Source organism: Pinus tabuliformis, chromosome 7 (genome assembly GCF_031772625.1).
Source record: "Pinus tabuliformis cultivar Carrire ecotype Pingquan chromosome 7, CPIR1, whole genome shotgun sequence".
Taxonomy (NCBI): Eukaryota; Viridiplantae; Streptophyta; class Pinopsida; order Pinales; family Pinaceae; genus Pinus; species Pinus tabuliformis.
The window spans coordinates 941,409,683-941,427,966 of record NC_142293.1 but is presented as its reverse complement, the minus strand read 5'-3'; the positions used below and the strand labels follow the sequence as shown (position 1 = coordinate 941,427,966).

General features: G+C 40.1%; 1 protein-coding gene across 1 annotated transcript in view; it reads right to left on the bottom strand.

Annotated features, from left to right (window-relative positions):
• The window catches only part of VIT1 (vacuolar iron transporter 1), a 120,609-nt gene extending 102,612 nt beyond the window's left edge, over positions 1-17,997 (bottom strand). The window contains exon 1 of the mRNA XM_089459223.1: positions 17,481-17,997. Coding sequence (XP_089315349.1) covers positions 17,481-17,722 — 242 coding nt within the window. The 5' untranslated portion in view covers positions 17,723-17,997. The remainder of the gene's footprint in view (positions 1-17,480) is intronic.
• Between the last annotated feature and the right edge of the window lie 287 nt (positions 17,998-18,284).

Below are 18,284 nucleotides of genomic sequence, written 5' to 3'. Positions count from 1 at the left end.
CGCCCAAAACTCTTTTAATAAAAATCTTCGAATGTAACGATTTTAAGGGAAATGTCAAGAAGTGGCTTACACCTTAAGATCTAACAGCTTAGGTTAATATATAGTTCGCACAATATATTTCAAAAACTTTGGGCTACAATTTCAAACTTTGACTAGAAACGAGACAAATTCCAGACATTTCTTTAAAGAGCTTAAAAGTTAAGGATGTTCACAACTCACTTGGCTCTTAAAATTAATGGTTTAGTGCAATGTTGAAATAAATTAGTATAGATCTATCTTAAGCACAACATTTAAGATGAGCCGAGAGATCAAATTTTTTTATATGTAAACTTCTTTTAGAATGCTAAATTTGAAAAACAAAATTGCATCCCTCATCCCATTTGATAAATTCCAATGAATTGTAGTGGCTCTATATCTCTCTATATATATAGAACATAACTTAAACTTTTTCAGAATGAAAAAGCATCATATAAATTATATTGAGAGAATATAAGTTCCAGATTGTACATATAACAGCATTCAGTAGCTGTATGATCCTGATTTTTAGGATGCAAAACAGATAACAAAAATTCCCAAAAAGAGTATCATACATAAAACAATACCATGCATAAGCGACACATACTAGATCTATTCAGATAAGAGAAACTAGATCAGGGATACCACTGGGCATCAATATATCATGACATGATCAAAACATATAGAGGCAAAAGATGATAATAAGGAAAAGACATAGAAAGGGTCAGCAGCCAGGAATGGAAAAATCCTGGATGAGCCAGGAATTCTCGTCGAGAGTAACCTTCAGGGACCAGGACCCTGTCCCGAGAAGCAAGCCCTCCTTTGACAGAGAGTCTGCTTGCTGATTTTGATCGCGGCAGATGTGCTGAATTGAGCTGTCTTTCATGAGACCCCAGTAAAACTTAATCCTGTCCAACCAGCCAGCTAGGTGGGGGCATCTGATGTGGCTAGAACCCATGACATGATCAATCACAGATTTTGAATCACCAAAGATAGAAATAGACTGGATATCAAAAAAAGTGCAAAAAGCAAGAAGACCTGCAAGGGCTCGCACCTCCGCTAAGCTATTTGAGCCCCTTCCTCCATTCCATGAAATAAAGTATTGCATATTCTTGTCCATAATGATGTGAACCCCGCATCCACAAATTTTTTGTTGTTCTGCACCGTCAAAAAACGCCCTTGGAGTCTCTAAGCGGGAGCATATATTCGCAGTACTGTGGCCTTTCTGCATTTTGGGCGGAGTTTTTGGAATAGAATCATAGACTGAGATGATATGCTGCAATATAGACATGAGAGGGGATTTTGATTCCTTGAAAATCTTGTTGTTTCGCCATTTCCAGGCGCACCACAGAACGATAATAATCAAAGGTCTCCATGATTCTTTTTGCGTGCTCCACCACTCAAACGCTGCCTGAGTGGAACTGAAAGCAATGAGAGGAAAACCAAAAAGATTTGCCAAGACTTGCCAGATTTGCAGCAGAGATTGACATTGGAAAAACATGTGAAAGTTGGATTCTTCGTGAGAGTCACACATCGCGCACCTGCTCGGCCCGTGCCAGTTCCTCTTTCTCAAATTCTCCCATGTCAAATTTTTGTTGTAGAACACAAGCCACGAGAAAAAAATTGATTTCGGAGGGCAGCCTGACTTCCACAAGAGCGGAGGAAAAATCGAACTGCAGCAAAGGGCCTTAGGACTAATCAGGTTAGAGTAGATGTCTTTTACTTGTACAGCCAATTTTGCATTAGGAACTGACCATACCAGATAGTCTGTAGTCCCAGAACGATGGAAACCACAACCTTTCAGATATAAGATGACGGAGTTCCAAAGGCCATCCAGAGGAGCTGGCATGCCGAGATCATAGGCCTCCTTCCATAGGGGGATAGGACCGTGCCAGGCGTAGATGAGCTTATCCCAAGTAAAAATACCAATTCTGTGGAAGAAACAGAGAAGCTTCTCGGGAATGGAGATGCCCTCCCGACCTCCTACAAAGGGATCGATTCCAATAAAAATTCTGCTGCCCGTTTGAAATTTCCACTTCAAGTTCTTTAGAAAAAATTGCTCAATTTTCCGAAAACTGAGCCAGATGGCCGAACCATATTTAGTTCCAATCCTACCTTTTCTGTACCAAAATTCTATATCCCTTCCTTTCATATATTTGTTCTTAATAGTGTTGCTCCACGGCCCATCCCCGAAGATCCCCCTCCACAAAGACCTGCAAAGGAGAGCTTTACCAAAGATCCTCATATCCAGTAATCCCCAGCCTCCTAAGCTCTTTGGCACGGCAATCTTTTCCATCCTCGATAGGTGGTATTTCTTCTGGTGAGATTTGCCACCCCATATAAAATTTGCAGAGATCTTATTCATTTTGTTAATTATATCTGCGGGAAGGAAAAAAATGTGAGCCCAGTAAACAGCCAGCTGCGTTAAGACAGCGTGAGTTAGAATAATTCTGCCCGCCAAAGAAAGGCATTTGAACTCCCAGACAGAGATCTTCTTATAGAACCTGTCAATCAACCACTACCAGTCCACATTAGAGTAACTGTTTGCCTTTAATTGGAATCCCAAATACTTTACACCATCCTTGATCGACCTCGATTCTACACCAAATAACTGTGAGATCCAATTAACCAGTTCGGTGTTGGAGTCGTTGTGGTAAAGAATGGACTTGGCTCTGTTTATATATAATCCAGTTGCACTTTGAAATCTTTTCAGGATATCAAAGAGGCAGGACCACGATGCCCTACAGAGCATAGCGAACACAAGCACATCGTCTACAAATAGATTGTGGGACATGAAAATATTCCTGCAAATCTTGACGGGCTTGCACCTGTTTTCTGAGACCGCCTTGTTGATGTGAAGGCTCAGCGAGTTCATTGCCATGATAAACAGAAGAGGAGATAGGGGGCACCCTTGACAAAGTCCTCTTTCAGCTGGAAAAAATGGAGAGGGCATGCCATTTATGATAACCGCATAATTCACATTCTCCACGCAAGACATTATCCAGCTTATGGAGTTTGATTTCAGACCAATTTTTGCTAATAAGCATTTTATAAATCCCCAGTCCAAGCAGTCGAAAGCTTTTTGTAGGTCTATTTTCATTATGGCAGCGTCTGATTTCTCCGAGAGCATAGTAAACAAGCACTCCTGAGTATTGGCAACAGCGTCCAATATGCTCCTTCCTTTTAAAAAAGCATGTTGATCCTTAGTGAGAAAAGTGGCCAGAGTCTCTTTTATCCTTTCCGCAATAATTTTAGTGATGATTTTGAAAGATATGTTGCATAAGGAGATCGGCCGAAAATCTTGGAAGGAAATCGCCTCCATTTTTTTCGGGATAAGAGCTATATGAGTGGAGGATGTGATCGGGTGAATACTGCCCGAAATTCTTGATGCTTCAACCATCCTCAGCAGGTCTTGCTTGATAATGTCAAAAAAGTGGATGTAAAATTCGATTGTCCAGCCATCCGGGCCAGGACATTTGTCCTTTTTAAAGGCCTTCAGAACCCCCATAAGCTCGTCCTCTGTTATGGGCTGAAAGAGACTCATTTTTTTCATCCTCGAACATTTGAGGCATCTGGTCAATACCCCACAAAATGTCCTGGATTCTGCTTCCTTCCCTCCTTTTATATTGCCCTTTAAAATGTCTTACAGCTTCCTTAGAGATATCTTGTTGAGAGACATAAAAACCTCCCTGACCATCGCTTATCCTCCATATGGTATTTTTCTGTCACCTGGAATTTGCATATTTATGAAAAAACTTCGTATTCCTGTCACCCTCGTTAAGCCAAGTTACTCTGCTTTTGAGTTTCCAGAAATCTTCCTCCTGCTTCAAAAGGTTCTATTTTTTCCTTTCTAACTCTTTTATGCGGCATCTCATGCTGAAGGAAAAGGAGTTGACGTCCATATCCCTGTGGATCCTGTCCAGCTCCCACTGCGTTTCCTGAAGAGAGGCTCTATCCCTCTGTCTTTTTTTGAACTGCCAATCTTTGACCACTTTTCTCATGGCACTCATCTTGTCTCTGAATGTCATAAATGGGGGGGCTGAGTCTTTTGCAGAGAAATCCTTCCAAGTATTACTTAAACTTGTAAGTTCAAAAAATCTTTGTTGGGTTTCCACAAAACAAACATATAACTAAAAAATGACCAAACTGTAAAATAGTTAGACTACTTCAAAAATTTTAACCATAAAACTGATTTTTTTCCAATTGTTTTATATGATAAGTACATCATATTTTTAAAACAATATATAATATATACATAGTTGACATTAAAATATTTTACATAACATGTACATCAAAACATTTTGTCTACACACATTAAAATGGTTCTTTTGTTACTAATATATTTTTTAATGTACATCAATATCAGTGCTTATTAAAATATTTTATTGATAACCCACATTAAATATTTTTTGTTATTATGAATATTTTTAAATGTTATATATTACTTTTATATGTAATTGAATGAATTACGTATATCCTTCTTATTATTCTTATTAGGAAGTAATTGATATTTTTTATTTTATTTTTTAACTGTCAATTATTTTTTTTTGGACATTGAATATTTTATTATATACAATATTAAAACATTTTCTTTTAACATTTTTTTGGTTCATTTGTTACTAATATATTTGTAAGTATACATCAAAATTAGTTCTTATTAAAATATTTTATTGATAACTCACATTAATTTTTTTATTATTATGAATATTTTTAAATGTTATATATTAATTTTATATTGATAATTGAATGAATTACACATATTCTTCTTATTATTCTTATTAGGAAGTATTTGATATTTTTTATTTTATTTTTTAACTTTTAATTACTTTTTTTTGGACATTGAATATTTTATTATACAACATTAAAACATGTTTTTTATATATCGAAATATGTGAAGTTGGTATCCACATTAATTAGTTAACAAAGATCTTCAAATAGTTTATTTAAATCTAGTGTTGAAATATTTTTTTAAAGTATAAGGTTTAAGCACCTTAATCACACATTTATTTTACGTCTAGTTACTTTACACAATTATATTTAGTCATATGTACAATTAACTAAACATACATTTTTATTTTTTATTACAGTGTACATTGCTTTCCTATTAGAGAATATTTTATTTTTAATCACACATTTTTTTACTTCTAATTACTTTACACAAAATTATATTTAGTCATATGTACAACTATCTAAACAAGCATTTTTATTTTTTATTATAGTGTACATTGTTTTTCTATTAGAGAATATTTTATTTTTATTTCAAGAGGGACACATGTCAACTCTACATTGAGCACAGACGGAATTACACATCGCCCTCATACTGGGTTGTAGAACAAAATTCTCGGCTCAATTAACCACCCACCTTTGTTGAGATGGCATTGATTGCTAAACTATGCTTGATATATCAATTTAGCTTGATATATCAACAGCCAATGCAATTTAGGTATTGTGAGGCGATCAAACATCCTAATTGGGTTGCTCGTAGTAGCATTCGTTTAATGCGCATTCAGTGGACGATTAGAAAACGACAACAATTTCCTGCAATGAACACTTTCATGGGATGTTGATCTGTTCCTTGGAAAAGTGCGATCACACAAGGGTAAGTGTTGCAAGGCTCGGGTAGCGGAGAGAGGGTTCAGCCAAAACAGACTTTTAGACACAACATTTGTCCGGATCTTATCAAGAATCTACCCATAAACCATAGAAGACATGGCCTCTGTTTGCGGAAAGGAAAAAACAAGGAAGAAAGTGCAAGGAGGATCAGATCACATGGAGAAGGAGAAGACCGAAAATTTGTTTGTCGTATTGCCCGCTCCTTCCTCTGTTTGTCGTTCTAATCAGACTTCGAAACTCAAGACCAACCCAAATGGTAAGCCCCTGGCCATGCCTAAGCCAGTTGAAGTCCCAAAAGGAGTGCTTAAGCGGTACAAGCAGCCAACCACACAACAAGAAAACAACACAGAAGCTGGAGAGAAGGAGAGTTTTGTGGAAACAAATTAGTTGGGTCAAGTCAAAATTGCTTCAATAGAGAAAACAAGAAAGTGGATTTTGGTAAATGCAAAGCAATATCGGGGCATTTTAAGGCGTAGGCTTGCTCGCCTTAAATGGGAACAAAGAAGAAGAAAATAGTTCTAGAGAAAGAAAATAAATAAGAGCAACAAAAATAAAGAAGAATCAACCATTTACAGTCCCACATCTACACCTCTTACTTGGTCATCGGATCTCTATGTCCAAGAACTGATGAAGGCCAAGACAAGGCTGGAGATTTTGGAAGCCAAAGAACAAGAAAGGGACCACAAAATTTCAGAGATCACAGTTGTAAATCGGTGTTTAATGGAAGGTAATAGAATTTTAAAAGAACAAGTAACAATGTTACAAGAGGCTCTAGAGACAGGAAAACAAGAATGGCAAATCATGAAGACAGAGTGGCAAACCATGAAAGAATCAATAGTAGCAAACAAGGATGTGATAATTGCTAAAGCAACTCAGGTAGATACACAAGTATCTCAGCAAACAGACCTTTCAAAAGAGAAGGCAAAAAAGAACAATAGGAAAGACAGTGCAACAAAAATCAAAGTTAGAGATGGAGACTCTGATGGTTACATAAGGGCAAAGGAAGAAGAAGATGCAAGTGTCCATAGAGCATAGGAAAGAGAACACAAAGAAAGAAATGACAGGGAAACAAATTGTATTATCAGGGGAATAAGAGATTATGGGAAGAATGAAAGTACTCTCAATTTGACGAGACTTTCTGAAAGAGAAACTACATTGGAAAGGAAAATTTGCCAAGCAAGGAGGGTGGGGAAGATATGTGAAGAGAAGCCTCGACCCATAAAAGTCACCATGGCAAGTGTGCAAGACAAACACCAACTCTTGGGCAAAAAAAAACTCTTGAAAGGCTCACACTTCTTCCTAGATGAAGATTTAACCAGCAAACAACAAGAGGAGAGAAGGGAAGAAGTGGAGAAAATTAGAGCAACAAGAAATGAAGGGAAAAGGGCATGGTTGTACAATGGTAAAGCAGTTATTGCAGTGTTTGGGCCTCCGGGCAAAACAAGGCAGCAAGCTGGCAGTAAAGAAAAAACAAAGAATTCAATGATAGGGAGGAAAACAACAAGATCAACATGGATGAAAAGGGGTGAAGACTCAAATTTGAGTCTTATGTGCCAAACTGTGTAGCAGTCAAATCCTACCCAGGTCTACCTAAGTTTATTTTGTTGGAATTGCATAGGTTACCCTTGGAGGAGGGTACTTGGGTTAGTGATCCAGATTTAAACAGGAATGCAACAAATTACAGAGATAACCATAAATAAAGAGATACAGCAGAAATAATACTTCATTTCATTAATGTAAAATACTGAAATATGCTTACAAACAGAAATGGAAATAAACTAACTCGGGCGATGGTAGCTTATCTCCGAGGAGAGATATCGCGGCTACATGCCTCTGAACTGTCTTACAATGAGGTTCAAAGGCCTATTTATCGTTGAGAAACAATGGAAAACCCTAAACATCCAAAACCCTAACCCTAAGAGATGAAGCGCCAAACTATGGGCCCCATTTTGGGTAAATTGGTACATCAACTTCCTGGGGTCGTAACTTTAGCATATGATCTTCGTTTGACGCGCACAATACCTTGTTAGAAATATCTATCCCAGTTTTTCCAAAAATCGTCGTTTAGGGCCTCAAAATGGCTCCGGAAGTTCAGGACTTGAGAAACTGCCAAAAATAGTAAATTGTGCTACAATTAAAGAAATTCAAAAACTGAAAGAAACAATGGTGGGGGTCCAAGTGGAATTGGCGGGTGGCCACCAATATCCACCTGGATCATTCCTCCCCCCTTAGGAAGCAATGGTCCCCATTGCGTTGACTTCCTCCATGAGATGAGGAAACTTCTGCTAAACTTGTTCCCTGGTGAGCCACTTGCCCTAGTGAAGGAGTTGGCCTGCTTTGACAACTCGATACAATTGGATCTTCCGCAGGCGAATGTGTTTGGTATGCGTGTCCATGATCCGATCAGTTGCAGCTTGTTCCATGCAATCTAGATTTAACTCTGTAGGTGTAAGTTGTTCTGCAATGTCAAATGTGTCTAATAATGGTGGAAAGTATGGCCGAAGCCATTCCACATTGAACACTGGGTGCAGGCCAATGAATGGGGGAATTTTGAGCTCAAATGCATTGACTCCCACAGCCTTGGTAATGGTGTAAGGCCATATCAGAGTGGTCTGAGTTTCCGATAAGCTCCGGTAAGGCGTTCCTTTTGCAAATGCAATCAGACTTTGTCTCCCACCTAAAACTTGTGTGGCACCCGATGTTGATCATGTCGCTGCTTGTACTTGGCATTTGATTTCTCTAGAATGTCGTGGACCTGCTGGCAGATATGTTGGATGTGCTCAATGAAGTTGTTTGCCTTATCTGTTTCGGAGTGGATATGAGCCGAATCTGCCTGAGTAGCTGCAAATGGCATGGCCACATCAATGGGACATAGTGGCTGGAATCCGAAGCCCACCTGAAAAGGGTTGTGGCCAGTCGAGCTGTGGAGAGCCCAATTATAGTTGTGCTGAACATAGAGGAGGCTCTCATCCCATGTGCGTGGATGCTTTGAGTTGTACATGCGTAGAATGTGTACGATCATCCTGTTGACAACCTCTGTTTGGCCATCAGTTTGGGGATGGAAGGTTGTGGACTTAGTGAGTTTGGTGTCCAGCATCGACCAAAGATTGGACCAAAATGTACTGAGGAACCTGCTAACCCGATCTGAGATGATAGACTGTGGGATCCCAAAGTGTACCCACATTCGTTCAAAAAAGAGTTTAGCAGTGGCTTCTGCTGTGATATTGGCCATCTTTGAGAACCTGTCGACGACCACAAAAACACAGTCGTTTCCATGCTTAATAGAAGGAAGGCCCGACATGTAATCCATGGAGATGGATTCCCAAGGTCGACTAGGGGTAGGCAGCGAAGTATAGAGGCCTTACTTCTTGATGGTCAGTTTGGCAATGGCGCAGGCAGTGTAGGATCTGATGTACTTTCTGACATCCTGTCGAAGATTCGGCGAATAGAAATACTTCTGCAGTACTACCACCATTTTCTCGACCCCGAAATGCCCAGCAGCCCGACTGTAGTGTGCTTCCCAAATCATCTTGGCACGCTTGCTTGAAGGAACACAAAGGTGACCCAGGTGGCATAACAGGGCATCCTAGAGGTGAAAATCTGGAACATGCTGACCCTCCAAGAGTGTCTGATATGTGTGGCCGAATTCTGGGTCACTTTTGTAGAGAAGTGGTCAATCAGAGGTCTCGTGCCCACAAGAGCTGAGCACGGTGGCTAACGCCATGATCGGTGGTCGACTGAGGCAATCTGCAACATTATTGGTGTTGTCCTTCTTATATTTGATATTCAAATGGAACTGTTGCAGGTATGTGGACCACTTCTGATGGCGATCATTCTGCAACTTCCCTTGCTTCTGTATGAACTGCAGGGGCTGGTGGTCTGTGTGGATGACATTTTCCTTCCCCAAAATGTAGCATGCACAATTGAATACATCTCTTTGTCATAAGTGGGATACTTCCAGACTATGTCTGAAAGTGTCTCACTGTGATATGCCACTGGATGCCCGTGTTGAGTAAGGACTGCCCCAATAGCATAGTCAGAGGCATCTGTCTTGATCTCAAATGTTTGTTGCAAGTTTGGTAATGCGAGCATTGGTGCCGAGCAAAGGCGATGTTTCAACTCTGTGAATGCCTTCTGTTGAGATTCAGACTAAAAGAATTTTGCTTTCGCTCCTCCCTTGGTGACTTGACTCAAGGGCCAAGTGATATGAGAAAATCCCAACACGAAGCTGCGGTAGAAGTTGGGAAGACCCAGAAAACTGCGGAGCTCTATCAGAGTGGTTGGAGATGGCCAATCCCTAATGACTTGGATCTTGGCTGGATCCACATGCACCCCCTGTTCATCAATAATGTATCCTAGATACTGAACTTGGGTCATGCCAAAAGTGCATTTCTCCAAATTGGCACATAACTTGTGTTGCCGCAGTGTTTGGAGAACCTATCGGATGTGGTGGAGGTGCTCTTCCCAACTCTGGTTAAAGATCAAGATGTCATCCAAGTATACCACTACAAATGAGTTGGTGAATGGCCGCAAGATGTCCATTAGCCTCATGAAGGTTGCAGGGGCATTCGTCAACCCAAAAGGCATAACCAACCATTCGAAAAGGCCCTCCTTGGCTTTGAAGGCAATCTTCCACAAATCGAAGAGTTCAATTGGTACCTGGTGATATCCTGACTTCAAATCGATCTTGCTGAAATATTTTTCCCCTTTCAGTTGGTCCAGAAGGTCATCAATCCGTGGGATCGAGTACCTATTCTGGACAATCATCTTGTTCAACACCCGATAGTCAATATAGAGTCTCCAAGTCCCATCCTTCTTTTGTACTAAAACGATCAGGCTCCCACAGGGCGATGAACTCGGTCGGATGTGACCTTTCTGCAGCAGCTCCTAAATCTGCCTCTTGATTTCATCGTTCTCTAGAACGAAGCGCCGATAGATTGGTCCATGGGTAGTGGCGCACCTGGGGTCAGATCGATGGAGTGCTTGACCTGATAGTGCAGAGGAACCCCTGCGAGGGAGGTGAAGATGTCCTCGTACTCCTCCACGACCTTGTCCATCTGTAGTTGTCGTGCGGAGGGGCCCTCTCTGGAGGTCGTGGCCACCGTCTTCTTCTTTTCTTGAGGGTGCATCATCAGAAAAACAAATTTCCCAGTTTTGGAAATGAGCTTACTGCATTGTTTTGCAGTAACCAAAGAGATGGCGGTAGGCGGTGCTACCTCTGGTATCCTGTATAACTTATTTCTCAAAGTAACAATAACAGCACGAGGCCTTGACTCATATACAGCATGTCGCTTCCACAAGTATGGTTGGCCTAATAATACATCACAAACATTAAGGGGAGCAACGTCACACAATACCTCATCCATGAAGGGATTGATGTTGTATGGAAGGCGACACTGCTGGCTCACGCGAAGATCTCGTCCTTGGTGAAGCCACCCGATGGTGTACAGTTGTGGATGTGTTGTGGTCGGTAAGCCCAGCCGCTTCACGACCTTTGCCGAAATGAGGTTCTTTTGGCTCCCGCTATCGACAATGAACTGTAGAAGGGAGCCCTTTACCCACATCTGGGAGTGGAAGAGGCGCTCCTCCTCCTCTGGATCTTCGGGTTCCTCCTTCTGGATCTTCGTGGTGGCAACGGTGGGTTTGGGCTCGCATCGATAATCATCTTCCCTTTGTCATTCCCCTTTTATCGGGTTCTAACTCAGAGTCTGAACATGCATCTGATTCTGAATACTTTAGCTCGGCCACCACTGATTACTTGGCCCGACACTCACTTGTGTTGTGAGTGGATCTCTTATGGAACTCACACCACTTTCCCGTGTCCTTCTTCGGCTTCGCGATGTTGTTCTTTGCTTGCGGCTTTGGCGGGTTGTCCTGGGCCACCCCGCCTTGGCTTTGTCCTTTGTTCAGGGTTTGGGGGCGCCTTTCCCTTGCTTCAGATTTGCAGATCCAAAGTCTCGCTTCTTCTGTTTAAACTTTTGCTCGATCTTGACAGTGTATCAGTATGTCGTGTTGAGCGAGGAGATGTCCAGGAACTCCATCTCGTCTTGGATGTACCTGTGTAGGCAACCACGGTATTTGAGTACCAAATGCAGCTCAGAATCCTTGATACCCAACTTTGTGCGAAGGGTATGAAAAATATTGGTAAACTCTGGCACGTCTTGGTCCCTTCCTTGCCGCAGCATGGTCCACTTTATGTATTTATCCTCATAGCTTTTGACAGGGTAGTACTGCTCCTTGATGGCATTCCGGAATGAATTCCAAGTGGGTGCGGCTGAAAAAAGTGAGGTCGTACTTTCATCCTTCTACTCGCAGTAGGTTTCCCACCAGTCCTTGACGTGAGGGGTAGCTTTGAGAAGAGCAAAAGTAATCTTTTCCCGGCCAAAAAAATCATGAATAGAAAAATACCCTTCTAGCAGATTTAACCATTTATCTACAGTGTCTGCATCTATCTGACCCTCAAATATGGGAATGTCAAAGTTAACTTGTACCTTAAAGGGTGTGGCATTTCCAGAGTAGCTGCTGGAAGTAGATGTGTCACCCCTAGGTAGCCGCTGAAGGATCTGGGAAAAGTTATCCATCATTGCGTTCCTTTGTCGCTAGAGGGCCTCTTCAAGCAAGATTTTGATAGGATCTCCTGCCCCCTCGTCTTTCTTTTCATCCGCCATGGCAGGCTGTTGGGATTTGCGAGGCTGGTCTTGCAAAGGTTTGACCAGTTCAAGCCCTAACTCCTTACATCCCGACCTCGTTGGGGACATGCAAAAAAAAACAAAGAAAGAGCAGACCGCTCTGATACCACTAATCCGGATTTAAATAGAAATCCAACAAATTACAGAGATAACCATAAATACAAAGATACAACAGAACTAATACTTCATTTCATTAATGTAAAACACTGAAATATGCTTACAAACAGAAATGGAAATAAACTAGCCCAGGTGATGGTAGCTTATCTCTGAGGAGAGATGTGGCGGCTACATGCCTCTGAACTATCTTACAATGAGGCTCGAAAACTTATTTATTGTTGACAACAATGGAAAAACCTAAACATCCAAAACCCTAACCCTAGGAGATGAAGTGGCAAACTATGGGCCCCATTTTGGGTAAATTGGTACATCAACTTCCAGGGGTCGTAACTTTGGCATACGATCTCTGTTTGACGCGCACAATACTCGTTAGAAAGATCTATCCGACTACAACTTTGGGAACAGCAACATCAATCCATAGACCCATGTTGCTCTCAGTTTTCCCAAAAACATCGTTTAGGGCCTCAAAACGGCTCCAAAAGTTCAGGACCCGAAAAACTGCCAAAAATAGTAAACTGTGCTACAATTAAGGAAACTAAAAAACTGAAAAAAACAATGGTGGGGGTCAAATGGAATTGGTGGGTGGCCACCAATATCCACCTAGATCAGTTAGGGCCTATTGCAGAAGGTAGAGACATAATTTGTCTCACGGAAACTCATGAACATGATGGTTGCAAAACTCCTGTGTTTGACGGTTATTTGAAGTTAGCAGTTTGGAACAAGGTAGCAGAAAATGGCAAAGGGTATGGGGGAATACTAGTTTTAGTGAAAGAAAAAGAAGGTCGTCACATTTAGTTAATTAAAGAAGATGAAAATAAACAATATTTATGGTTTAAAATATCAAAAAATGAGAATTACATAAGAATTCTCAAAAACTTACAAAAATAAGGGGCTAGACAGCAAGGATCCGTATGCAGCTTTAAAGCAAGATATTGCCGTGTACTCTCAGCAGGGAGAAGTTCTTTTAGTGGGAGATTTCAATGCTAGAACATCAAATCATCAAGCTAGTATTCTTTGTTGTAAAGAGGATCACAATCCTATTTGGCTCACTGAAGAGGAGAATCCCCAATGGGTGAGGTGTTCAGAAGATGACAAAGTTAGCAATCATTTTGGAGAGGAGTTGCTTACACTGTGTGGGGCTTTCAACTTAATTATTTGCAATGGTCTAAATAGATGGAAAAGGTCTTGGAACTTCACTTGCAACACATACAATGGGGCAAGTGTCATTGACTATGTGATGTGTTCACAAAGCTTGATAGAAAAGATAGATGAAGTTAAGATTGGAGAGCATATTTGGGACTTAAAATCAGACCATAACCCAATTTATATAAAGTTATCATGGTTAGAAGAAAGACAGAATGGGAGAAAAACCCAATGCTCTCAGCAATCACTATCAAGGGGCAAAATTCTTCTAACACGAGAAAATTGTACTATCTTCAAGACAATGTTAGAGAGATTAATTCAGAAAGAGAAAACTGGTTCCAAAAGCTTCAATGGTCATGAGTTAACAAATATAATCCAAAGTGCACTTGAGAAGTGAAAAAGAGCAAAAAATAGGAAATCAAAATCAAATTGTTTTCCTGTAAATGCTTGGTTTGATGAGGAATGCAAAATGGCAAGGAGAACCTTGAAAAAGGCAGGCAAGGAGAAGATGAATGTAAAGTTATATAAGCAGATACTAAAAAGGAAAAAAGATGAGTTCATGCAAACAAGGCAAGAAGAGTTAATATATCTAAGCAAGAATAACCCAAAGCTTTTCTGGCAGGAACTTCAACCAAGGAAGAAGCAAATCGAAAATAGTATTACAGCTAATCAATAGTCTGAATATGCAAAGCAACTCTATGAGAAATAATCAGAGGCGGAGCCTCCCTCCAAGATTAACACAACTATAAAGCTCTTCACGTTACAGGAGGTGGAGATTGGAATTAAGAAGCTGAAAACAGGAAAGGCAAAGGACTTGGTTGAGCTTCAAGCAGAGTATCTAAAATGGGGAATGAACACTCTTGCACTGCACATCATGGAAATATTTAACAACATCATTAAGCAAGGATTCCCAAGGGACTGGACAACTAGCCTAGCAATACCCCTTTTTAAAAGTGGAGACATTAATAATCCTTCCAATTATAGAACCATAATGATCAATCCTTTGTTTGCAAAGGTTTTCGGCAGCATGGTAGAAAATAGAAACAGTAAGTGGGCAGAAGTTAAAAAAAAAGGGCAAGAGGACAAGTGGGTTTTAGGACAAAGCATTCTACAATGGATCATGGTATCGCATTGAGACACATTGTTGAAAAGGTTTGGGAGGACAAAGAAGCATTGTGTTGCTTTGTTGACTTCAAAAAGGCATTTGACACAGTCCCTAGAGATAAGTTGTGGCATAGAATGGAAGAACTTGAAATTCCTTTGCATTATAGAGTCGTTGTCCATAGACTTTATGAAGAGGTGAAAGTCAAAATTAGAACCTCAACAGGTATTTCAGAAAGCTTTAGAAGTGACATTGGAGTCAAGCAAGGTTGTCCTCTATCTCCTACTCTTTTTGGCTTATATATTGATAAACTGGAAGAGTGGATAAATCTGCAAGGTGGAGATGGTGTTCGGTTGGGGGAGTTTGTGATAAAGCTTCTTTTATATGCGGATGATCTTGTATTGATTTCTAAATCGGCCCATGGATTGCAAATGCACCTATATGCCCTTGAGCATTTTTGTAGAGAAGTGGGGATGCAAGTCAATACTAGCAAGACCAAAATAAAGATTTTCTCTAATAAAAGGAAGCAGAGCCAGCATATGTTCTTCTCTGAAGGCAACATTCTTAAAGAAGTAAATGAGGACAAGTACCTCAAGATTGATTTCAACAACAAACTTAATTGGGAGGACTACAGAAAGAAGAGAATTTTAGGTGGGTGGAAAGCATTATATGCTCTTCAAAACAGATGTAGAGAGGCAAAGTGATGGGATTGGAAAACGACTAAAACACTTCTTGGACTCCTAGTTTGCCCAGTGATGTTATATGGGTGTGAATTGTGGGCTAGCAGCACCCCCGTCTCAAAATGGAAACAAATTGAGAAAATCAAAAAACGCTTGATCATGAGCAAGTTCAAATAAAAAAATAAAAAAATCAGTATCTTATGAGATAATGTTGAGTGAAACAGGAGCAACTCCCATCGAAGCAATTGCTATAGTGCAGCTCATAAGATATCTAAAGAGAATTGAGCAAATGGGATAGGTAGATGGCCTAATGTTATCTTCAATGAAGATATCGCTGAAAGAAAAAAAACATGGATGAAACAAAACTACATATGGATGCCAAAATGGAATATCTACCTCAATGCCTATCCCACAAATAGCAAGGAGCTAAAGGATTTTGTTATGGAGAAGTTTCGTAACTGGGTATGGGGAAAAGAGTTGGGTAGAAAGAAGAAGTACTACATTGAGGAATTCAACCCTACGTGTGATCTACAACAAAAAGAGTGCATTGGAGCTAGCATTCCGTGGAGGGAAAAGGTTCTTATTGCTCAATTAAGAACCAACTTGCATCAACTTTGGTGTGAAACAGGACAGTGTAAAGGGCCTAAAGAAGCTTGAGAAGAATAGGTGTGTACATTTTGCAGGTCTAGGGCAGTGGAATCGGAAAAACATTTCATTTTGGAAGGTGATGCATTCAAAAACATCAGAAAAAAGTTATGGGAATATGCTAGCATCGGTTTCTTGGCATTGTCTTTTCACTAAGGAGATTGTTGGAAAGTTGGGCCAGCTCATCATCAGTTTGAACAAGAAAAAGATTGAATTGCAAAAGATGAAAAGCAGGGAACTAATAGTCCCATAGACTATTTTTAGTCTCATGAACGTTAAAATATCATTTCATTTCATTATAAACCCTTCTTCTGTTGTCATTTTCTTTTATGTGACTTTTCCTCTACATAAGCCTAGGGTGCTTTGGTGCTAAAATTACACTGCACAGTGTACAAAAATTAACGAATCTGCATTGCCCCATTATAGGTTTCTAGCCGATTTCCAGTTGTGAAACTATTTCCATATATATATATATATATATATATATATATATATATAAAATGATCCTTTATTTAAAATATAATTGTACAAGCCACCTAAGGGGTTAGGAAGCACGGAAAATTCCAGACACTCCCTATGAACAATTCACTGCTTTGTGGCCAGTTTTGCAAAGCCGACCCAAAATAAACTGGCATAATCAACATTTTTCCTAAAATGTGTACCAATTTCATAAGAATTTAATGCTAGACCTTACCATATTCCTACATTTTCCATAATCAGCAACTTCCTTAAAATGCATACCGATTTACTAAAACCTTGATGCCCGACATCTCCACTGTTCCTCCATTTTAAATAAATTTGCTATAACGGAAAGCTTCTCTCAAATAATCACCAGTTTCTTATACCTATACGGCCGGACCTTGCCATATTTCCTAGATTCACCATAATCAATAGATTACCGAAATGTTTACGAATTTCTTAAGAATCTAATGCCTCGACTTCTCAACAGCCTAGCTTTACCAATTTCTTAGGAGTTTAATGCCAGACCAACAGTTTACATAATTTATCAAAATCATGAGCTTCCTCAAATTTCTTAAAATTCTACTGATAGACATTGCATATTTCCCCCATAGTTGCATAAATTTAATCTATGGACGAGTTTCCTAGAATGTACACAAGCTTTGAAGAGTTTTGATGCCAGATCTTGCCACATTTACAGTATTTTCCATAAATTTACAGTAATCAAAGGCTTCATTAAAATATCACCAAATTTCTAGGATCTTGATTACAGATTTTGTTATTCATCTTACAAGTTGCTTTATTTCACAACAATCAACAGCTTCCCTAAAATATTTACCAAATTTTTGAGACCTTGATGTTATAACACGTCACATTTCCTACATTTTCCATAAATTGAACGTAAACATCCTAATTTTTTGTGTGCAGTCATAAAGCGAAAAATTTCTGGCCAAAAAAAAATCTGTAACCCTTATTTCGTCGCGTCGAAACTTGAAAGCAAAGAGCAGAAATACTCACCCGCCGAGTCCCATGGAGATGGCGCCAGCGGCCACTTCAGCAAGGCCTGCGGTGAGAATAATGGAGGAAGACACATCGGCTCCGGAAAGCCCTGCTGCCAATGCAAACGGAACAGTGAGGCCATCTGACATTCCCATTATGACATCCCTCACCATCTCTCCCGCCATGAAATGCTTCTCGGTGTGCGGCTTCAGGAGCCTTTGCCTGACGCCGTCCTCGCTTGCTATTGCCATATCCTCCATATTCGCTGCACACCGCGACCAGTATTCCAGAGATTTTAATGCGGATCTTTAATGGCCTTACACCAAATGAATCCTGTCAACCTTCTCCAGTAGCGATTCCTCCTGTAAATTCCCCTGTTCAGCACGGAATCTTGATCCACGCACGCACCTTGAAAGTTACCACTCAGCCAGGGCAACGCGTGGATGCCACACTCCTGTACGTCTCTTTTCAGCACAGGGCACGGGACAAAAAACCAAAAGTAAAATGGAATATAAATGGAGACAATGACGTCGCGTGGGCGAGCCGCACTTAAAGAGGCGGCCACTCCCACTGGTTATCCTACTTTTTAATTTATTTATAATGTTACCCTTTTCATTACAATCATTTCCATTTTCTACTCCTTTCGTTTTTTTTGTTTTTTTCCACACTTCGGTTCGTTATCCATTTTTCCGCACCAAAAAGACGGGTGGACCTCACACTGTCGACAACCAATTTTATTATTAAATAAGAAATAACTTTATTTCTTATTGGTTATTTTGTTACATATTTTATAATTTAAATTATTTTAAATACAACTAAAAT